Source organism: Uloborus diversus, chromosome 2 (genome assembly GCF_026930045.1).
Source record: "Uloborus diversus isolate 005 chromosome 2, Udiv.v.3.1, whole genome shotgun sequence".
Lineage (NCBI taxonomy): Eukaryota > Metazoa > Arthropoda > Arachnida > Araneae > Uloboridae > Uloborus > Uloborus diversus.
This window is the reverse complement of record NC_072732.1, coordinates 190,873,593-190,897,034: the sequence shown is the minus strand read 5'-3', so window position 1 is coordinate 190,897,034 and position 23,442 is coordinate 190,873,593. Positions and strand designations below refer to the sequence as shown.

Below are 23,442 nucleotides of genomic sequence, written 5' to 3'. Positions count from 1 at the left end.
AAAGGGCATTTTGGGTTCATACTAACAATTGTGAAGTGTTGGAATTTGACGGCGGAAACCAAATAAGCAATCTTGTACCATAAAGCTAAAGTACACTAGATAACAAAATTTTTCAAAAAATGAGCAATAAAAAATTTGCAGACATTGCCCTTTACCTTCCGATGGCTGAATAATGTTTTGTGCAAAATGTGTGTGTAGCTCCTAAACTTTTTATTATTCAAAATCTCTTTTATGTTGACATCAACCACTTTTGCTATCAAGGGCTCATATATTAGTATAAGGGGCGTAAAGAAGGGGGCACAAAAACTTCCACTCAGACCCCTTAGTTTTAAACCCATTTACCGATTTTAAACCACCCCGGTACAATCCGGTAATTAAGCCAAATTACCGGACTGTGCGATCAAAACTCTTTCCTAAGAAGACAGTTATGTCTTGTAATGACCAACCCCTTCCATCACCCTCAGTGGTTGGTGTATATCTAAGCACATTCTGTAGCACTATTTTATAGACATTTATGATTGTGTGGAATTCCACGTAGATCATTTAGGAACAGTCATACGTAATCAGCCTGTAAGACACATTGACTTTTGTGAGAGGCTAACTACCAAACGGCACGACCTTGAGGGTCACGGATTTGGACAAAATTCTAAATATAGGTCAATTCCCACAAGGTATGAGCCCGGGTAAAGCGGTTTGACTGCATAGGCCGCCACGCGGTCTAAAGTTGAGGATTTGGATCCAGAAATTCAATGGAGTTTCTTAAAGAATTACCGTTTTTATTTCTTTTTCCGCAATTGTACTGCAGTACGAATCATTTGCACGCACTTATTTTTGAATTAATTACTTAAAATACTAATTTTTAATAAGTAGTTCTCAAATTTAAATTGAACACTACTTTAATTTCAAAAACGTGATTGCCATAATAACATAGTTACAAGACATTTATCGCTTGCAAATGAAACTAATTCTTTTCGTTTTATATTAACCGTTTGCTAATAAAAAGTATTTATCGTTTGCCAATAAAAACATTTAGTTTAACTGGATATTTATCGTCTGCCATAGATATTCGAATGATAATCAAAAAATGGAAGTTGAGAAAACACTCCAAAATATTACACATGCACATGGCACATAAAAACGCAAAAATAAAAAATCGTTTTGATTTTTCAAGTAACTTAAAAAAATGTTTATAAATAAATAGGTATTCTCCCTTCCACTCGTTGTACTAGCAAAAGACGTCAAATGTGTTGGGAGAACGAACATTGGGTCGAAGTCTGAAATTCCAATGAAAACGCCATTTCATTTCTGAGTCCAAGTTATCAACTTTGGACCCGCGTTGCAGCCAAAAACTAGGGCCTATGCAGTCAAACCGCGTTACCTGGGCCCATATCTAGTGGGAATGGACCTGTATCTAGAATTTTGTCTAAATCCGTGACCCTCAAGGTCGTGCCGTTTGAGCGTAAGCCTGAAAACAGGAAAATGAACTAAGCAGCTTAATAAGACGTGATCTTAATTTTCTAGACTGTAAATTGATTCGAAAAAGGCCATTTTCTGGATTGAATTGACATTTTGAAACAAAAATTTCCTTGAAAACATATTAGTTTTCACTATTTTATCTGTTGATCAGCGTGAAATATTTCTCTTGTCTGCATGTGATCAGAGATATTAGGTTGAAGATGAAAGACTGCTAACCTTGCAAATACTCTTGCCACTATTGAAAAATACTTACTGTAATATCACTGTCCACTTTCGACGAATATTGTTTAGTTCCAAACCCGATTTGTGCTTGATGAAACGTGGAGACAATTGCCTAACTTTTTGCCAGTTTGAATAAACTTTTAGATTACAGAGATAGATAGCGTATCACTTTCAGTCAACGAAATAAAATGAAAGTAATATCAATATTAAAGCATTTTCCACCAATCACATCTGAAATTATTTCGTGCGTACACAGAGTTGTTTTGATTTGCACAAGCGAAGGTCAAGAATACGAACATAACTTCGGACAACCGATAAAGATTTCCGAAACTCCATTTGAAGGATGCGTATTGTCCGTTTTTCAGGAGAAGGCACTTCGCCACCCACCCTCGAACGCAGAGTTCCATTTTACGCGGGAGTGATCGGTACGCAATCCACACGCTTCTAAAGGAGACAACTAGACAGCCTTAACTTGGGCGTGCATTTTAATGTGCAAAAAAGTCTTAGTGTCCTTTACATCACTTGCTTCACTTGTTTGTTGGCATTTTAGTTACTCTTACATTTTAAAAACAGCTGCTTTTACAACAAAATGCTATGATCCTTCTGATGAGTATACCTTTTGCCGAAAACAGCGAAACAGAATCATCGGATACCACGTGACGAGGGAGGAGTCAAGTGCCTTCTTGTGAAAAACGGACAATAGTCCGTTTTCAGTCTTAAGTGCTCTTGACACCCAAAAAGTATGAAACCACACAAAGGACTAATAGATCGTGACCTCATGTCTGTGAGACACAACTTCTGTTAGCCAAAGAATTCAATGACGAAACAAATCTTGGGTGAATTAGGCAATTCGGAAAAATGTTGAAGAACTCAACCGCGTTCCTTTTTCGTTGTGAAATTTCAGTCTTTGTGCATACATTTTCCAAGTGCATTTTCAGAATTTTTACTGAATGACTTGGATGCTTATGTCCATGACATAGCGAGCCAGTGCATTTGATGGAAGAACACTGATCATGCCTAAGTGGGGAACAAACTTTCTTCTTCTTCTTCCTCAGCGAGAGGCACGGGTCCATCTTCTTCTTCCTCGGAAGGAGGGTCTTCCAACAGTCTGAAGGGCAGTCTGAGAACCAACGGTCTGTCGACCACTCCGACCATCGCTTTGACTTTGGCTTCGTACCGGACAGTAACGCCGTACGGGTTGTTGCCGCTGTCCCTGGCCATTTTGGGCACGGTGGACGGGGCGAGCTTCAGGGTGCCCCCGAGGCCCGGACCTCCCTCTACAGCTAGGGCGACCGGATACCTGTTTAAAATGTTGCATATTATTACTGTGTTTGATTTAAAAATTTATCAGAAGGTTGTATTTAGTTTTTGTTAAACATTAAAACATTAAGCGCTATTAAAAAAACTAGTATGTTGTGGCCATCACGAAACTTTCTTCTATATTTTTCTTTTTTTTCTGATCCCTCCCCATGCTTGACGAGGAAGCAATATTCCCAACAAAAACAAAATTACACATGCAAAAACTTGACGACTATCCCAATGTCTGAATTATTGCAAAAGCAAAGCAAAGAGCGAAAATTGAAAGTTTTTTTAAAAGCCTTGCTTGAATTAATTACAAATATTTTATTTGTTAACAAACATAAGATGGCAACAGTTAAAAATTTTAAATCATTGAGATAATATTTCCTATCATTTCCATACAATTAAAATCACGAGAAATACGCAGACGACAATCTATTACGATTTATCTTTCTTATTGTTGCATTAATAAAAATATTTTTATTCGCAAAAAAAAAATCAACACCTCTTGGAGCGATCGGCGTCAAAATTGAACCAAAGCCTGTTTACACATGGATTCACATATATTCCAAATTTCAACCAGAACGTAGCATTACTTCTTGAGATAGGACACTCAAAATGGAAAAAAAGAACGGGTGATTGCGCTACCCCCTTTTTAGCTGTTGACACAAAAATAAAATCAGTTCTTATACCCACTAAGGGCTACTTGCCGATAAATTTTTCTTTCATTCCGTTCATTATTTCTTGAGATACAGCAGTCACAATTGACGACAAAAAACGTTCTATAGCTCAACTCCCGTTTGCGTTATTGACACCAAAATTGAATCAGCACCTGTTCCTGTTAATACCAACATATGGACCAAATTTTGTTTGATTCCGCCAGTTACTTCCTGAGTAATAGCAAGCACGCGTAACTCGAAAAACGTCCCATTGCTCCACCCCCCTTGGAGGAATTCGCGCCAAAAACTAATGGGCACAAGTTCACATAGGGGCACATATGTGTACCGAATTTCGTTCGATTTCATGCGGTAGTTTTTGTTGTAGAGCGGCCACAAAAAACTGGTCACACACAGACGTGACACACATACACACACACATACACACACACATACAGACAGACAGACATTTTCCAAAAATGGTCGAAATGGACTCAGCACACCTCAAAACGTTCGAATCCGTCAAAATTCGAAATTCGAAAATTTGCACGAATCCAATACTTTCTTCTATATATTAGATATAGAAGAAAGTAATAATAATATATGGGGCTGTCAGAAGCAAAGGGATGTAAGTGGCAAAATCAAAAATTTGGAGATAACCAGTACAAATGGTAGGTGAACCTCTCCTCCGTTTTAGGGCAAGAGATAGCACTAGCAATCCAGGCAGGGGTGGCTATGCATTGCAGGATTTAGTATATATATATATATATATATATATATATATATATATATATATATATATATATATATATATATATGAAGTCACCCTACTTCCTAGGATCTGAACTTTAAGCGCGTTTAGCTCAAAACTTTCAAGAGCTTACTTATATCCATTTGCTTCTCAACAGTAGAACCTCCATTAAGGGACACCTCTATTTCAGGGACATTTTTCTGGTCCCAGTCGCTTTGAATAGAGACTTCTATGTATTTACCTCTAAGTAAGGGACACTCTGTTTTAAGGGGCCAGTCACAAAGCCCAAAAAATAATGTATAAGCTCATAAGAAATAGTGAATTTGCTGGAATTCAAGTGTCACTATTCCTCCAAAAATTATCTGAGGTAAGTTTGACATACACATATGTGAAGGAAAACAGTAATGCATTGTATAAAAACTTGCCGAAATCGACATGCATGAGTTGTCCTCTCAACAACTTATTCAAGTAGAGTGCACAGCAACTAATTAGCTTTGTATATTAAACTTAAAATTTTGAACATGAATCGTAATTCACATAGCATTACATTGCAAATTACATAACGTAAAGCAAATATATGTAATGAATTACTTCAAAATTATTTCTGTATGCTACAAAACTTTGTCATTACAAAATTTTTGATTAAATTTTTATTAATAAAATAATATAAACTTAGAAATTTGAATGATTGTGAATTTTATTTAGCGTATATGAAACATTTTCAGCATTTAATCATAAGTGTGAATAGTTAATGTTTATTGTGATATTACATTACTAAGTACACGGCATGCATCAATTCATCCACCTCCAAATAAGGGACACCTCTATATTGAAGGGACAAAATGTCTGGTCCCCTTAGTGTCCCTTATTGAGAGGTTCTACTGTACAAATTTCTTTACAATACGAAATCACTCTTTTAACCATCTACTTTTCTCCTCTATATAATCGCTAGTTTTCCTAAATCAAAAACCAATGGAAACATAGAAGTTGAAGTTCTTATCACATTGCATGAACTCGCAAATGATGCTTTAATGCATGCAGAATACCGTCCTTGTTATGGACTCATTAAGCTGAGATTACCTACAGACAGGTAGCTAAATAAATGTAGCACACTACACTAGTGAGAGTCTGCAAGCAATGGTGCGGTTCAACTCGTAAATTAAAGGTAAAACTTAGAAAATGAACAGTGCGTTACCTCACTTAAGCCAGTGCTAAGGTAGAACTACATGCAAAATATGGACAGCCTGGTTATGACTGCTGACTGCAGTTTCGTGTCCTTCGTATGAATTCACCAGACTGAAATTGTTACCTAAATAGTTGTATGTATTACCTAAGCTTTTATGTCCAATTTACGAGTTGAACCGCGCCATTACTTGCGGACTTTCGCTGGTGTGCAAAATTTATTTTAGCTACCAGTTTGTTGGTAATCTCATGCTACAATGAGGGAACATCTGCCTCCCTCTCGGTTGTTGACTATTCCAGACTGATGAGTCCATAGCAAGAGACAAAATTGCAATCTCCGGATGTCATAACTCGTAACTGAAGGGTTCGATGCCGACCGGTCGAAGAGCCTCGTGTTCATTGATGGTAGCTAGGGAGCGCTAAGTTTGTTCATTGTCATAAAGTTCTCCAAAATCCCATTCGAAATTGTTGGAATTTAATTCTTTTCCGTCATAATGTATTAACTGTTGGATTTACTTAACCATACGCTAATTTCCATAGCTTAAAAAGGCATTTAAGCAATCTACTGGATCCAAATGTAGGAGATTCGATGTGTCGATTTTGTCTGTTTAACATGTTGTGTAAATACTTTTATTTTACGTTAATTCTTGAGTGTAAGAATAAATATATTTCAACTTAATATGGAAGTTATTTCTAAGCCTCTAACTACACCAGGAAATGGCACTGCGTGCATAAACTCTGCTATTTATCGGAGTAGAAATCAGTATCTCTGGGGGTGCTGGATCAGGGGTTGTTCTGCTCTTGGCCTGGAGCAAAAAAAAAGGCTTTCCTTCAACCTACGTACCGCATCTGCTGCTCCTGCTGCACGCTCATCTGGAAGACCCTGGACAGGCAGGCGCCGGGCCGCACCGGGCGCTCGGCCTCCGCCAGCGCCACCTGGTTCTTGAAGCGGCCGCTGGTGAACATGCAGACGTGCACGTGCTGCACGATCCGCACGCTCAGACGGTGCACGGTCCGGTTCGAGGAGTTGTCGAGGCTGACGTGCACCCGGACGGGCTCGGTCCGGCGGTAGGCCTCGCGGTCGAGCCGGGCCTCGAGCCGGATCCGGCCGCTGCTCAGCAGAAAGGCGCGGCTCAGCTCCGAGTGGGGCGGGTTGGGCTGCGGGGGCAAGCTCCGGTGCAGGCAGCGGAGGCCCATGCGGACCAGCTCTCGCTTGGAAGGCCGTTCGTCGGGCCGCATCCCTTGGAGAGAAAAAGAAAAGACAGAAAATGAGTCAAACAAATGAGGCAGTGAGAAGCAAAGGGATGCAAGTGGCAAAATTAAAAATTTGGAGATAACCAGTACAAATGGTAGGTGAAACCCTCCCCTGTCTTGGGGCAAGAGAATGTACTAGTAGCCCTGGATTTCGAAAAAAAAATTCAATGAAAGCCTACCTAACACGTTATCTTTAAACGCGTTTCACTCAAAACTTGAAAATGTCCACTTACATCCCTTTGCTTTTCACCTCCTCATATATATTGTTTTAGTTTTTCAGAAAACATGTTTCATTGGTGTCCTAGTTCATTAGTTGGTGTTTTCACTTTCGTACTTGCTTTTCCATTAGGGAGTTTTTGTGTTTCTGATAATTTTTCTTTCAGTATGTAAAACAGTTATCAATAATTATTTAACGTTATCATTAACATTGTATTGTGAATGTCGCACACAATAATTTGGAATATTTTCTTATATAAGACAGTGGTATCATGCCAATGAATTATCAAAAAAATAGATAAAATTTTCTTTCATGGACACGACATGATTTCCTTTTTCTTTCATGGAGGAAAACCAACAGTTACACATAAACAAAACCACCGACTCCAAAGAAATGGCACCACGTTAACAAGTCATCAGATATTTCAGCGAAATTTCCTCAGGAGTACGTCAACCATTCAGAATCTCTCCGACGTAAAACTTGCCCAGTGTACGTCAACAATCATACCGATGTCTGCAAGTTAAGTTCCAGCATCAATGTGAATTATTTGCATGGATGACAAAATATTACGCGATACCCTTTGCTTCTCACTGCCTCAAATGTGTACCCTACAATAAGAATCCCGTATTTGTTTCATACATGTTTCATTTGGCAGTGCTGCGGAGTCGGACTGCTTTTGGGGTAAAAGAGTCCGAATCGGGAGTCGAAAGTTTAAAATTCCAAGAGTCGGAGATGATCATTTTTCCTTTAAGTCCGCAAACATACAACCTGGCCAGTCAGAGGCGCAGCCAAGAGTGAAGATTTTGGGGTCCCAGAACCCTTGTCACCGAGGGAGCTCATATGCAAAATTTTAAGGGGGAGGGGGGCTCAAAAATTTCCCCCATGGTTTTGCAGAATATTTTCCCCATGGAAACCGATTTCAGTACAGATTAGAGATATAAAATTTGATATTTTTAATAACTTATTCATTAATGGCTGGAAAAGAAATTTTTATACATTTTTGCAATGAAAAAAGCACTAAAAGTAAGGATGTTCTCATTTCAAGGGGGGGGGGCTTGAGCCCCCCTTGCCCCCTATATGGGCGTCCTTGCTTGACACACACATTGTCGATCCTAATGTTGTAGTTTGTACCATATGAGGCGGTTATGGTCAAAAACCCCTCCCATAACTTTCTGAATTGATTGTTGGGGAAGTTAAAGGAACATTTTTGAGTAGCGAACGCTTTCGTATTGACGATGAAGTCAAAGAGGAGGAGGGTAAACGCTTCTACAACGGTTTGACGGCGGAGTTCTATGATATTGGGATACAGAAATTGGAGCACCGTCTATAAAAATGTATAGAAAAAGATGGCGATTACGATGAAAAATAGAGGAAAGTTTCAGCTTTCCAACAATGTAAATTTCTATGAGAATAAAAAATTTGTCTTTCTGTAAAATTGACAGGAACCTTATTTCTGGATCGATCCTCGTAGTATTCAGTATAAACTGCAGTTACATCTAACTTAATTCAATATCATACTTAAGGTAAGGTGTATAACATATTTTCTGGATTTCCTCAGAGATTTTATTCACGCAAAAGGACTTTCAAAATTATTTGTATTTTGATTGTTGAAATGAAAAATGACACTTTCTTCAAACTATGTACATTAAACTAGAACGGCTTCTCAACATTTTAGGGCGTTTTAATCATTGGTATGTAGCCCAGTGACTTCGCGCTTCCACGCCATAAATCCATATTTGTTTCTTGGGTTAGAATCTCTTGACTCAGCCTTTCATCCCTTCAGCGGGTCGATGAAATGAGTATCAAGCAATGTTTGGGAACTAAACACTGGGAGTTCCACGTCTGGCCATCTATGCGTCTGGCTGGCCACCTAATGCCTTGACAAACGAATGAACTTTTGTTACTCCCTCTGTTTGACCTTCCACGCCTGACGTAGAATCCTTCCAAACCAAGAAATATATGCGAAAGAACTTTATCGAAATTCAGGGAGTGGAAAGCGGCATATTACTGTTATTTTTAAAAGTATAAAAGAAGCATTTTTGAACGAATTTGCAATTGATGAATACGAAGCATAAATGTAAAAGACTTTAAATCGAGTAAGATAGAAACCAGTAGTTCCGAATTATTTCGGACCCATCGTCCCTGCCCCCTCTACTGCTTGACTGACACCCATCCTCTCTTCTTTTTCGCTGAAAAAGCACGTTTTGGCTCTAGTGAACAGCAGTGTTACTGAAAATATAAATGATAAATTTTAATTTGAGGTAAAATGCATACAATAAAGCAATTTTATGCAATCACTCTTAAACAAAAGATAAGCAAATAAAAGTACCTTTTTACTTTTTTTTTTCTTTCTTTTCCAAAGCGAACTGATTGGTCTTTGAAGGGAAGTATTTAACCGCTATCATTGATGTACTTTTCAAAAACAGAAGTAGTCTTTTAGAAAATATTCTTTAAAAAAAGGGGGGGGGGAGGATTTGGGACAATTAAAAGCACTGACCTTTTAAAATTAAAAATATGAAAAAAAAATTGAAAATCCATGAACTTGGAGATAGTTGACGAAATTATTCCTTAAGGTTCAACCCTTAGAGCAAGAATCTCTTCTCAATGGTTCAACCAAGGTGTAAGGAGGATGCTCCGGAACCTTAACTTGTGATTTTTGTCTGAACTCTTAACCATCAGTTTCGTATACGTTTTCAATTTCAATAATCATTGCTTTTTTATAACTGTTATTTTGTCTTAAATGCTCATCACCCCCCATCACCTCCCTAGAATTTCTCGCCCCATGGGGGCCGATCTCCCCCAGGTTAGGACACACTGGTATAAACGCTGTTTTAGTGCATTAAAATGTGAGATGGTAAATACATACCAATGAACACTTTAAGGTCGTACGTCACACCTAGTGGACTTCCTCCATACATGCGGGCTGGACGGAGGGCAACGGAGTGAGGCAGGTGGCCGCTGGCCGAGACTGTCAGAGGATGGGCTCCGGGGCCCAGTTTGCGAATTAAATGCTGCTGTAGAAGGGTCAGCCGTTTATTCTCACCGTTCGAAGGCACCACCTAGGGAGAAACATTCATGAATTATTTTAAAACTCATTAAAAGAAACTGAAATGTCAGTGGAGATTGAAAAGAAAAAGTGGATTCTTTGTAAAATTCATTTGAGAGAAAAGAAAAATAAAAACCATTTAAATATTTATGTCTAAAACAGATTTACTTTTCACAATGGAATAGTTGTAGCTAAATAATAAATATTTATCTAATAAGAACATCAACAGATATTAAAACTGATACATGCACGTAAATTTGAAGTATTCTAAATTTGTCTAGTTCTCCATTATGAACATTACCACATGGTGAACCGAAATTTGCTAAAATTTTCTAGTTCTCTATTAAAAATATAAACGCATATAAAAACGTTTTCGTGCATGGATAATGGAAATTTTCCAAATTTTTCTGGTTTTTTTTATTAAGAGCATTAAAACATATAAAACCGTTTTATGTATGGGTAGTTGAAATTTGCTTAAACGGTCCAGTTTTCTACTACGAGCACACATGTAACAGGGTTCCATTCATAGGAAACTGTAATTTGGTAAAATTTTCTAGTTCTCTATTAGGAATATAAACGCATATAAAACGTTTTCATGCATGGATAAAAGGAATTCGTTAAATATGTCCGGTTCAACATTAACACACATGAAACTTCAAAATCCATGGATAACTGAAATTTGCTAAATTTGACTGGTTCTCCACTTAAAGCATTAACACAACGGCATCACGCATAAAGAGCTGAAATTTTATTAAATTTGTCCAGTCCTCCGTTAAGAGCATCAAAGCATATAAAACCGCTCTATTAATGTAAGATTGGACTTTGCTTAACTTGCTCTGTTTTCCATGAATAATACTGCATGCAAAGGAGTTGTTTATGTTTTTAGAAAGGTAATACAGTAAAACCTGTAAAGTTGACCACCCTTGTAAGTTGACCACCTGTCTAAGTTGACCGCTATTTTCGGGTACAGAATTAGATCTATACCATACAATTAAACCTCTATAAGTTGACCATCTGTTTAAGTTGACCACTAATACTATTCAATGATAGCGTGTTACGCAAGCATTAACCAACAAGTGTAAAGTGAAGAAACCACAACCTAACGAAAACAAAAAAAAAAAAATTCTGTTTTGAACTACCAGTTTCTCAATTATACATACACCTAGCTATAAATGGTATTTACAGATAATACCTATGGCTAAAGTTATATAGAGGAGCATAACCTATTTTTAGATCTCCGAAGGTCGTGCCGGTGTTATTTTATTTATAAATAACTAGGGGGCTCCTTCCCCTGCTCGTTTCTCTCACCAATCCTCGTTCGCCTGCGGCGGGTGAGAGTTGATAACTTTTTGCTTTAACCCCTGGATGTCCTAAGAACATCAAGGGGTGAGGTGTCCGCAGGACCTGATGTCCCGCTTCTTATATCTGGCCCTTAAGTTTTAGAGGGGTTAGACAGTGCCGAATGGCTTCCCCTGGATGCTCTGTATCCAAAGGTATCAGTATTGATTTGGTTGTCGACATTCACAGTTCGGGGGAAATAGGGTTAAAGATACACGCACAAACAGACGCGCATAAGTTTTAATAGTATAGACAGTTCAGTAAGAGTTGTTTCCAAAATAGCACTAAGAAAACTATTTGAAAGCTTATTTTTATTTAGCGCAAAATGTGTGGAAAAATAAATGTCAAAACAGATGCCAAAACTGTTAACTAACATTTGTTGAATTTTAATGTGAAAAAAAAACAAAATAAAGAGCTCTTAAAAATAATACAATACTGCAAAAAGCAGAAAAAAAAAAGTGTAAAATTTTGCGGGGAAAAAAACTATTAGCAAAGGATAAAATACCATCAAAGCTATTTTTAGCTCTTCTGAGATTATGTTTGGAGTCTCTTGTTAAAACCTTAATTGAATGCAATTAATAGATCTTTAATTACAGCTAACTTTAAGAACAAGAGCATTTTCGTTTTGGCTTCCACAAGGATTACCGATGAGACCGATGTGGGAGGGGAGAGGTTTTTGTTCGAATAAAGGTGCAGATGATTAGCGGGAAAAAAGGAATGGACTTTAATGGAAGAGATATTTATGCATCTGATAAAAACAACTTTTAGAAGAAAAGCTTTTGTATTGTGGCGGAAAAATAAAATAAAGGTTTTGTAGGGAGAAAAAAATCATGTATTAAGGTGGAAAATAGAGGAAAAAAGGATTAAATAAGGAAATATATGCGGATGCGAGTAAGAGATAAAAAAAGATAATGATTGTTGTTATGTGTCAGAATTAAAGGCGGGAGGATGCAGATGGAATAAATGAATAAATTATGTAGTCAAGGGGAGAAAACAGAAATCGAATCTATTGAGAGGAACAAGATGAGGAAGACAATTTGATTAAGTGGAAGAAAGGAAAGAGAAAGGGATAAAGTGATTGAGTAAATCTGTTTTTTTTTTTGGGCTTCCAGTCTGTAGAAACTAGAGCCCTTTTAATGGACAGACCGACATTTCCGACATTTTGGTTCTAAAACGCAATGCACAATACCACTATATACTGCTCTCACGAGAAAGATAGACTAAATCTCGAGGATGAGTAAATGTTGATTTCTAAACAAAGAAATGCCGATTTGGGAGACGTCAATCATGTGCTTGGTTTGGATAAGAACATATCGATGCCAAACAGACGGCGAATGCGACTGGGTTATTATTTATTTATTTATTTTTATTTTATTTATTTTTTTGTGCAATTAAGAACTGCTCATTACTCTCACTTGACAGCAGTTAACGTTGGTCTTATTTTTCAGAGTATCATAACGATGGAGAAGTTTGCTCGCTGTTTTTGATATTTAATTAAAAGACTTATTTTCGTCGCTATGGTTACAAATCGTTAACTTTTACATTCGTTAATTTTTCTCCCAATGCTTAACTTCAGCAGGTTTTACGTTAAAACCAGGGGAAGGGGGGAGTATTGTGGAAAATCATGTTTTTTCAAGAAAAACACCTATAAAGATGAACTTAAATAGCCAAACTGCATCTAAATACAATATTTCAGGATTACTAATTCTCACTATCGAATATTGATAAGAAATAAAAACACCATAACGGTATACGCTGGAAATATAATCTTTACTAATAATAAAGCTGAAAGTCTGTCTGTCTGTCTGGATGTCTGTGACGCGCATAGCGCCTAGACCGTACGGCGATTTTCATGAAATTTAGCACAAAGTTAGTTTGTAGCATGGGGGTGTGCACCTAGAAACGTTTTTTTCAAAAATTCGATTTTGTTGTTTTTCTATTCCAATTTTAAGAACATTTTCCCGAGCAAAATTATCATAGGATGGACGAGTAAATTACCAAGTTATCACAACGTGGAACCGTAACATAGGTAAGCCAATTGGCGAGAAATTCACCGTACATTATTTATAAATATACAGGCGAACCAAAAGACCTTTTAATTTTTCTACTACGAGCAAAGCCGTGCGGGTACCACTAGTAAGAAATAAAAACACCATAACGGTAAACGCTGGAAATGTAATCTTTATAATAAGTGTGCGGGTGCAAATTAGCAGTAATAACTGTACCGAATCCTTATTACCGTTTCCTTTTTTATGGACATGCGTCGTAACGTATCATCTGATCAAGAAAATCGCCAGTCATAGCATGACGGGTATATTTCTTCTCCATTTCCATTCCGCTCCATATGTAGAAACAAGAAACGCAATGAGTAAGGTCCTATCGCAATTCATGATTTCCAAAAATATAATTTGAATTGAAGACGTCAAAATTCGAATAATTTGATTTATATTTTGTCCCAGGAAAAGTCGTCAAAAGTGTTATAGTGACAAACTTTCTGGTAACCTGTTTGTTTATTTTTGGTCAATCTTTTCCATGGACAGAGTGTAGTATAAAGAAATAAACACCTTTATGCAGAGAAGTGAAAGGAAATGAACATCGTTTTATTGCACAAGATTACAGATTACTGCAGACACGTGTTTCGAGGTATCAAGGAACGCCTTTTTCATCACAAAACAGTGAGCTTTTGGATGGAAAAACAAAGACAATGAACAGTATACAACTTAAGAAGTAGACATAGCAAATTAACAAAACAAACCAGACAAAATGGAGCTCAGAGCCTAAATTCATAGCAGGATTCCCTGCGAGAAAAAAAAATCGTTAAGTAATAGATTTCTCCAAAAGTCCCTTAATAATAAATTTTGCTGTAAAAATGAAACCTAACTATCAATAAATTTCAAGTTGGGGGAAAAAATTGTAATGGATCAATTTTGTTACATTTAGCTAAAGGCAGGATAAATATAATATAGGAAAACCTGAAAAATGATATGCACAAAGCAAGAAATGGAAACGTAAAGAAGTAACGTAAATAAAAGAAGAACAGAAGAATTAACATTATATCACAAAAGCCGCAGATATCAAAGAAAAGGGGAAAAATAAAACTACTAATTATGAGAATGGAAGCCAAACTTCCGAAAAAAAAAAAGGAATGGCTTTATCGTTAACAATCTAAATATATAAATACGTATTAGGTATTTAAACTGCAGTATATACGAGTATACACCATAGATTGCAATCCTATTTTGCTGCTGAAAACGGATGAACAAGAACATCATGTAAAACAAATTGTAATTCTAATACTAGCTGCTTTCTAGAGTTGAAAAATCCAGCTTGATATTAATCATCCGAAAAAACATGTTTCAAATATGTCCACTGGTGATCTAGATACTGTAGTATATAAAAGCAGAAGATTAATTCAGGGACGCCCTGATGGGAGGTCACCGTGACCTTCCAAAATAACTTATCCGGCAAATTTTGTCTGACGATTCGGCGAAATTATTATCATTCGGCAACGTTTGGAGTTCTATTCGGAAAAATTATCATCATTCAGGGAAATTTTTAGTTCCATTCGGCAAAATTTGGTGTTTCCATTCGGCAAAATTATCACCATTTAGCGAAATTTGGAGTTCCATTCGGCAAATTGAGAATTTCTACCGTCCCAAAAATTTGAATTCGGGGCACCCCTGAATTTCATTCATTTAGATTTAAAAGAAGTGAGAAATGAAAATGTTCGCAGGAAATATTTCCCTATTAACCGGTATTTAATTTCAGAAATCGTCTAACTTGCTAGATTTTGCAATCATTTTCAGAATGATGCTTAGCTCAACTTATCATCGCAACCAGGGCTGTGGAGTCGGAGTCGGCATGATTTTGGTTAAAGGAGTCGGAGTACGAGTTGGGAGTCGTAGGTATAAAATTTCAAGAGTCGGAGTCGGTCATTGTCCCACGATGTCCGCAACTCTGCCAGTGCTAGCGGAGTCTGAGTCGGAGTCGGACTGATTTTGGGGCAAAAGAGTCGCAGTAGGAGTTGAAGGATCTAAAATTCCCGGAGTCGGCTATTTTTTCTCAGACTCCGCAAATCTGGTAGCAACCAGCGACTATAATAACGTAGTTTAAACAAGTACTTGAAACAAGTTTGAACGCGAAACTATCTGGGGACCAAAATGCCGGACTTGTCTTCTAAAGTGGCTGTAGGAGAAACAACATAAATAGATTAGAATGGGTCTATATTGCAAGAAATCCCATTTGGGGACTGGGTGACAAACACGACAGCTTAGCAAGCATTTGTGTTATAAACCTTTTTGTGCTTTTTCCTAGGATGATAACTTGAAAGAAATTTAGCTGAAAATTTTTTATTCATAAATGTATTAAGGATTTATGTGTGTATTTCCTCATTTCCATCTTTGTATCGGATTTTCGTTCAAATATAGGGTGATCCAGAAGTCAGTAGACTTTTCAAAACCTTATTATAATAAAATGATGCAGTTTGCACATTAGTTCTCCAAAGAATGGTGGATTTTTGTTTAGAATGAAAAAATATATATATATATATATATTTTGTTCTAGCAGGGGTAACTAGTGTGGGGCGGAAGAGGCGGTCTGCTCCGGGCGGTATACTTTTGGTGGCGGCTACTCAGCATCTTTGATGTGAAAAAAAATCTAAAAAATGGAATCATACTTAAAATCTATGACTGGAGGCAAAGAAAAAAAAAACTATTTGAAATGTAAGGTTTTGGTACGACTGCAACTGCGCTTGCTTCTCAGTGTTCAAAGTTGAAATATTTCCGTAGTGAGCCTCCAACCTTCCTCATTCCCTTAACGTTCTCTAAAATTGACTAAAATTGTATTTTTAAACTTAAATTTTGGAAATATTCTAGAAAAGACTCCGACTTACTAAATGTCACCAAAGGCCAAAACCGCCTTCAGTTTTGATGAATATTTGAGAGACCCCCCAAACGTTACTTTTAACTGCGATTTTTGATGTAAATTTAGAATATTTGTCGTCTCCAGGATTGTCGCCTGATACCTCCCTCCCCCTTTTTTTGTAGGAAGAATGCAAGTTAAATTAGTTTCCTTTCTTCCTTAAATAAAGTTTTCAACTTTAAGTTCAATAATTTTCGATGGTTTAATGAATTATGTATGTCTTAATAAAAGGGCGGCAAATAGAGGCACCACCTTGGGCTGCAGAAACTGTAGCTACGCCACTGTGGACTTAGTTACTTTTTTGACCAAATAGTGACTCCGGAGTTCAACTAATGGAATATTATTGTAATACATCTCCTTTTAATCAATATAAGTCTTTCAGTATTACAGCTATTCAACGTGTGTTCCGTCATTGAAAATTACAGCCGTCAGACGATGGAAAAAAAAGTATGCACAGTGTTAAAAAGCATTTCAGAGGACCTACCACATGATTGTGTATCGTTTCTATTAACGGGTCCAAAGAAGTAGGCTGGACCAATCAATTTAAATAGATCCATAAGTAGAAGTCAGAAAGTGCAAGATATGGGGACCATGATTGCCTTTCATGTCGAAAACATCGACTAAGGAGATGGCTGTCTCCAAATGTCGAAGTCAGAAGAGTCCTAATAAAAGAACCAATGTGCGGAGGTGCTTCATAGCGCATAAAAGTCATTGAATGAAGTGGTTGCCTCTCTGAAAAATAGGGAGGACTTTTTCGTCTTATAGCGCTTCATTTCGTTCACCAGTGACATAAACAGTTTGAAGAACGCGCCCAGGTTTAATAGTATAGATATGCATGCTTTTAAAATTGTTTTAAATGAAAAATATATTCCAAAAAAATGAAAAATAATGTATTGGATGTCTCTTATGAAGCTCGTTAGAAAAAAAGGAAAACTTTTCAAAAAAAAAAAAAGTTTTGTACTTGCTTTATATCGGCATCTTTTATCCATTAAACGGCGAAAATATTTTATTTTCTTATTTTCTCATAATTCGGTCCCCAAAAGGTTGAACTAGGTATAGATTTATCATGAGGTCTGCGCCAATTTTCAGCTATATGCAAATTAATTAGATTTTTTTTTTTGTTTTTGAGTTTTGACCTAGCATAACATTTTTTACTCCCTTGGGATCGGTGCGGACTTTTGACATTTCATTTATAATGATAACTTTTAAGGTCTGTACCAATTTTCAGTTCCGAATTTTTCCGAAATCGAATGTCTGTATTTTGACCGGCCTATTAAGGGATCCTAGAGTTGTGTGTTTTGCACTTTTCAACTTTTGCAAATAGTCCTGGTTTTTGATTCGTTAAACGATCCAAATCAATTTGAAAGCTCTTTTTCACCATATACTGGTTTTTCCAGCATTTTTTTTTTTTTTTCCTCTCTCAATGGGCAGATCTTCGCTACAAAATCCATTTTTTCTCTAAAAATGCATTGAAATGAAACTTTACAATAAACACACGTTTATCTAACATTGTGACTTTTCCTCTTTCAAAATATGCTACTGAAATGTTTAGTATTGTATGAATACGAAATTTTTTGACATTGAGATATGACATAAAAATTAGTAGAATCAGTTTTAAGGTTAAATGTTTGGAAAAGAAACTTACTTTGACTTAAATTTTAAGCGATATCAGAACACTATTACATCAGCGGTTGTTTGAGAGTTGAACCTCTGCGCTATTATAGCCGATAGGATGTTTCTCGAGGGGAAAAAATAAAAAGACGATCACTACGCCACAGTTGAAAAACATCCGAAAATTTACGGTAAAAAGTAGTCATTCATGTTACTAGAACATTTTACCGCAAAAATTATATTTTCCTGTAAAACTCTAAGGTGAAATAATGCCGTGGCAGGTTGCGTTGGTTGAGCTGAACGAGATAAAGACGGGGCTTCGAACCGGCCTTCCTGTCGTTCGTAGAATGGCCCAATAACCATTATACTCGGTGAGGCTCAAGTGGTGAGCGGGAAAGGCAATTAAGTAAATTAACCCTAGAAGCCACGTGATGTGCCAATTGGCGCTGCAATCATATTTTTTCCGATACAATTTGCTGTAAAACTATATCCGTACTGAAAACTCCATTTTGCAATAATATTTATGTTGTAACTAACCAGATTTTCCAAAAGTGTACACGAAACCAAACGCACTTATGTATCTGATCTGGTGCAGAACAGGGGTATCAAAAAGAAGAGCATTAGATTTTTTTTTTTTTTTTTTTTTTTTGTAATAAGTTATCCAAAAAATTGCAGAAAAGCTTAATACAGGAAAGCCCCGTAAAAGAAAAGAACTATATTATTTATTCACGAATTCAAGAAGCCAAGCTTATAACGCGTGTTGTATAACTCATTGGAATGAATGGGTTGTTTCCTTCAGCCTAAAGTACTACTTTTAGTCACTGAAATTGATAGAATAAACAAAGAAAAAAAATGGAGTCAGAAATTTTTATTTTTCCAACAGTTATTTTTTAATTAACTTTTTTTATTGTCCAATTTTGAGAATAAAGCGTAGTCTTTATGACGTCACAGGTGATGTACTTTGGCGCGCTGCTTCATTGCCGCGTTAAATGTTTACGCTTTGCTGTCAACCGTGTAGCAAGGTTATGATAATTTGCGCTGTGCGCTAATGGCATTAGTGAATGGCATTTCTTCACTTGTGATGTCATGTGCAGAAGCGTAAAAAATGAATTTCAATCTGCGCGCCAATTAAAATAATTGCTAAAAAATTAAACTTAGTCAAATTATTTAAAAAGTGGTTAAACCCCATGTTTTTAAGCATGCTCTTCAGAAAAAAATACTTTTAAAATTTTTGGAAACAACCCCCATCACACAGAACTCACTCTCACGATCGCTCTCTCACTATCTTTTTTTTCTTTGAGCTCGCTCTTACCTGCTGGTAGTGTAGGACGGCTTCGGTGTAAAATTTGAGCCCCATCACTTCTTCGTCTTCTCGCCCGTAGCGGAAGGTGAGGACGAGCAGGGCGAATACCCTCTCCCCCGTCTCGAGGGTGCGCCCCAGCAGGGCGACCCCGTCCAGGGGGCGCACCACGTTTCCTTCCTCCTCGGCCGGAAGTACCAGCTCCCGCCGGCTCAAGTACACTGTCAGAGAACCGTCCGGACTCCTCTTCTTCAGTACCCTAAAAGCGGAGAGAGAGAGAAAAAAAAAAGAATCTGTTCATTTGTTCCCAACACAAATGGATTAAATGCAGTAGTACCTCGAAATCTGAACGTCAAAAATCCGAAATGCAAAAAACCCGAACACACTCCTATGAATTTGTAACAAACTTAAAATAAGTATTCAAGCGTTCAAACTGAGTTTGTCAGTTTTTCCCATTGGGAGGGGGGAGAAGAAATAAAAAGTGGAAAGATCGAAGCCTTCAGTTCTTGAAACAAAGATACCAAGTTCATGTGATATTTGAAGTAAAGTGTCGGAAGAAATCAAGTTTCTTCCACTAGTTTCAAGTGAAGTGAAACGGGTCTCTCTTTCGTTGAAGTTGTGAACCATGTGATTGAGATCTTTGCCTCAGCATTTCCTAAGCCAATAATTGAACTTGTTCCTTCTAGTTACTAATTCCTGCTCAAAGGTTTTTCCACACAGAAATTAGTTCAACTTTCTTTGTATGAAGTCTGTGTATTTTTAATAGAAAACTGGCCTCAAGAGAGGATGTTCAGGGCTTCTTGCCAGCGCAGCAAGTTCCAATACATTCAGGAGTGCCCACAGGGGGTGGGGGGGGGGAGTTATGGCGCAAGTTGTGCCATCAAAATTTGGGGGGGGGGGGAATTTTTTAATTTTTTAAAATTTATTTATTTTCATTTATTTATTAATTAATTTTAAATTTAAATTATTTATTTTATTTTATTCTGTTTACATTTTATTTCATTTATTTATTTAGTTTGTGTGTGTGTGTGTGTATGTCATTGGCGTAGCACTGAACTTATCTAATAAAATAATAATTAAAAACAAATAAATAAATAAAAATATTTTTAAAAATAAATAAATAAAAATATTTTTAAAAATAAATAAATAAAAATATTTTTAAAAAATAAATGAAAAAAAAAATTAAAAAAGAGAAAGAGGATTGAGATTTTTTTTTTTGGGGGGGGGAGGGGGAGTTGTGCCATTCAACTTGGGGGGGGGGATGGACACCCCTGAATACATTTATTATTATTTTTTTTATACAACATGTTTATTGTAGTAAATACAAAGGGATTCTTAATGACAATCGTTTATTGTATTGTGGTGTGGTTAATTGAACTCACATTTCCAACAGTCCACCCAAAGGAATATGTTTCCCAATAAACGGCAGTCACACCGGGTTTAACCAAATTGAATTGGTCGATTTTTTAATTAGATGCTGCGGATCGGAGAACAAAACCGTGCCTTTATGAAATGAAAGAAAAATGGGGGCTGTCAGAAGCCCGAGGGAATAATTAAAGTGCGGAAAAAGTAGTTGTAAACGAGGTCCATTAAATGCGGCGCGAGATCTAACAGCAGAGCCTGCCCCTTGGCGACTTAAGCTGCGAACTAAGGATTAAAAACTGGATGAAGTGAGAAAGGAAAATGTAGAAAAGAGAGTAAATTAGATTAGAAAGAAAATTATAGTTAAAGTTCATAAAAATAACCCAAACAGCAGTTTGCGCTTTTTTTTTTGCTCAGTGTCACATTTTTTCTGACCCATTTTGTATTGTATGCAATTTTTGGGTAACTTTGTTTTTCTAACGGCGTTGCTTAGAAATCCTATTATCATAATACATTGAGAACCTCACCAAGTGAAATCCTTTTTGAATGTAAGAATATTTAAGAAAATGTCTAATGTACTCACTGGAGATTATGTACTCACTGGAGATATTAAACTATTAATGCGAGAAAAGTTGGAAGGGGTTGTCCATAAATTATGTCTCAGTTTTTCTGTAACATTCTGGACCCCCCACCCACCTTTTGTCACAAATTGTCACTCTTCACCTTACCCTCCCTCGCCCCTTTGTCACGTGTCACGCTATTTTTCAAAAACATGCTCTATTAAAAAAAAAGGGACGTCACATAATTCTTACCCTTTCCTCTCTTTTGTTACAAACTTTCACAACTTCACAACCCCCCCCCCCCCCCTAACACCATTTGTGGGCAGCCCCTAATGCGGTAAATTATTATAAGAGAGAAATTGTTATGATTCTCGACATCGTAAAATGTTAAGAAATATAATCCAAGTTTTCGTAAGGAATAACCAATTTAGGCCTCATTATATCGAACCAATTAATAACAGGTCTCTACATGAATAACAAAAATCTGATTCATGGTTGATGGGAAGAATTCTTTAGTATTCATGAAACTTGTTATAAAGAACGGAATTCCAATTTTATTCAGTCCTCATAATTAAGAACTACGTAAGTTTCTAACGCGTGTAGAACCGTCTTGTTGAAGGCTGATGGGGATCAAGCCCCCCTCCCGGTGTTGTCAGTACAACTAGTACAAGGTGAACTGGTTGTTAAACATAACACAAGTGGAAAGTTGGTAGTTAAACAAAAATTAAGACGAATTCGCACATAAAATTTAATATTACTCTTCTGTCGGTAGGTAAAGCATAGTAACTGCACATTCTTAATTTTTCTTTTTTTTTTTTAAACTTCATTTCATTTCTTTTTCTTTCTTTCTTTCTTTTTTTTTTTTTTTTTTTTGCATTTTTGACATCTATCGTACTTTAGTTTTACTTCGCTTACTTATTTGGTTTTAGCTAAAAATAAGCACCTAAAAATCGTCAAATGCTAACATTTCCCAATTGTATTGACTTTTTAAAAATACAATAAAGAACAAATAGCATTAAGAAATATACTGTGGTTCTATAATCAAAGCTTACCAAAGTAAATTTCTTCACATGATTAATCAGTTTCAAACATTTCATATGCTTACAACAAAATCTAAAAATATTTCACAGAAAGTAAAAAATTAAAAAAATACTATTTAAAAATCTACTTTGCATAATGTACAAGCACTTTTTTGACGAGTTTTAATTTTCGCGAAAATTAAGACATCTGTGATTTCGCGAGCTTAAAATTTTGCGAAATTTATGAACAGAACCAAAAGTTGATAACACAAGTGAAGTTGAAATATTTCGCAAGATTTAAACTTGAGCGATTGCGACGGGCTCACGAAAATAAATGCTTTACACTTAACTAGAACTATTAAATAATTAACGGTATCTAAAGTTTCATACTAGGTAGTTTAATAAGATTAAATTTCTATAAGATGTTTGAAAACCTGGGCTGTTCGCAAGGGCAACCCCGTGGGAGGTCACTGTGACCTTCCGAAAATTTCCTTATTTGGCAAATTATGTTTGACGATTTGGCAAAATCTACTTGTCAAGTTCTAATCGTCAACATTCACCAAAACTTGGAGTTCCATTCGGCAAAATTATCATCGTTCGGCGAAATTGACAGTTACATTTGGCAAATTGAGAATCTCCGTCTTCTCAAAATTTTAAGTTTTAGACGCCTCTGGCTGAGCAATTTACCTATATATCTCTAAATTTGGTTTTGGGAAGAAAATTCCATATTCAAGTATTTTTTTTTTCATTTTCAACCTTTTCTTATTGACAGAGCCAAATAGCGAATTCAAATCATTCGCTTTTGAAAAAAATAGCGGTTGAGGTGGTTAACTGCGCAGGCGCACAGAAAACGAAGCTTTCTCGTTGGTAAACTACGGACACAAATTTGGCGATCAAAATCGTATATTTTTATCTCGCCAAGAAAGTAATTACATACCAAGAAATAAATTTTTATTGTTTAGAGACGGAAGTTTTAAATGATGCAAAAACAAAACATATGTTTATCGGTGCTTTTGAGATTCGTCATATTTGTACAAATAATTCGTAACAAAAAGTTTCAACATTTTTATGAGAATTTTTTAAAATTTGCTGCAGGAGTTGCCTTACTCAACTTTATTTCTGTTTGTGGGATGTTTTTTTTTTATGCGAGGCTGTGGTTTAGATTTGGATTTGAGAGTTTTGCTTTCGCCGATCGCCGCGTGGATGGAAAGGTAAGATACATCGTGTTT

At 36.5% G+C, this 23,442-nt stretch overlaps 1 protein-coding gene across 1 annotated transcript in view; it reads right to left on the bottom strand.

Moving 5' to 3' along the window:
• Positions 1-6,417: 6,417 nt before the first annotated feature.
• LOC129216729 (arrestin, lateral eye-like) overlaps positions 6,418-23,442 on the bottom strand; it is a 288,293-nt gene continuing 271,268 nt past the window's right edge. Inside the window, exons 2-4 of the mRNA XM_054850945.1 lie at positions 19,285-19,531; positions 9,924-10,116; positions 6,418-6,827 (exon numbers count right to left, since the gene is read on the bottom strand). Coding sequence (XP_054706920.1) covers positions 6,418-6,827; positions 9,924-10,116; positions 19,285-19,531 — 850 coding nt within the window. The remainder of the gene's footprint in view (positions 6,828-9,923; positions 10,117-19,284; positions 19,532-23,442) is intronic.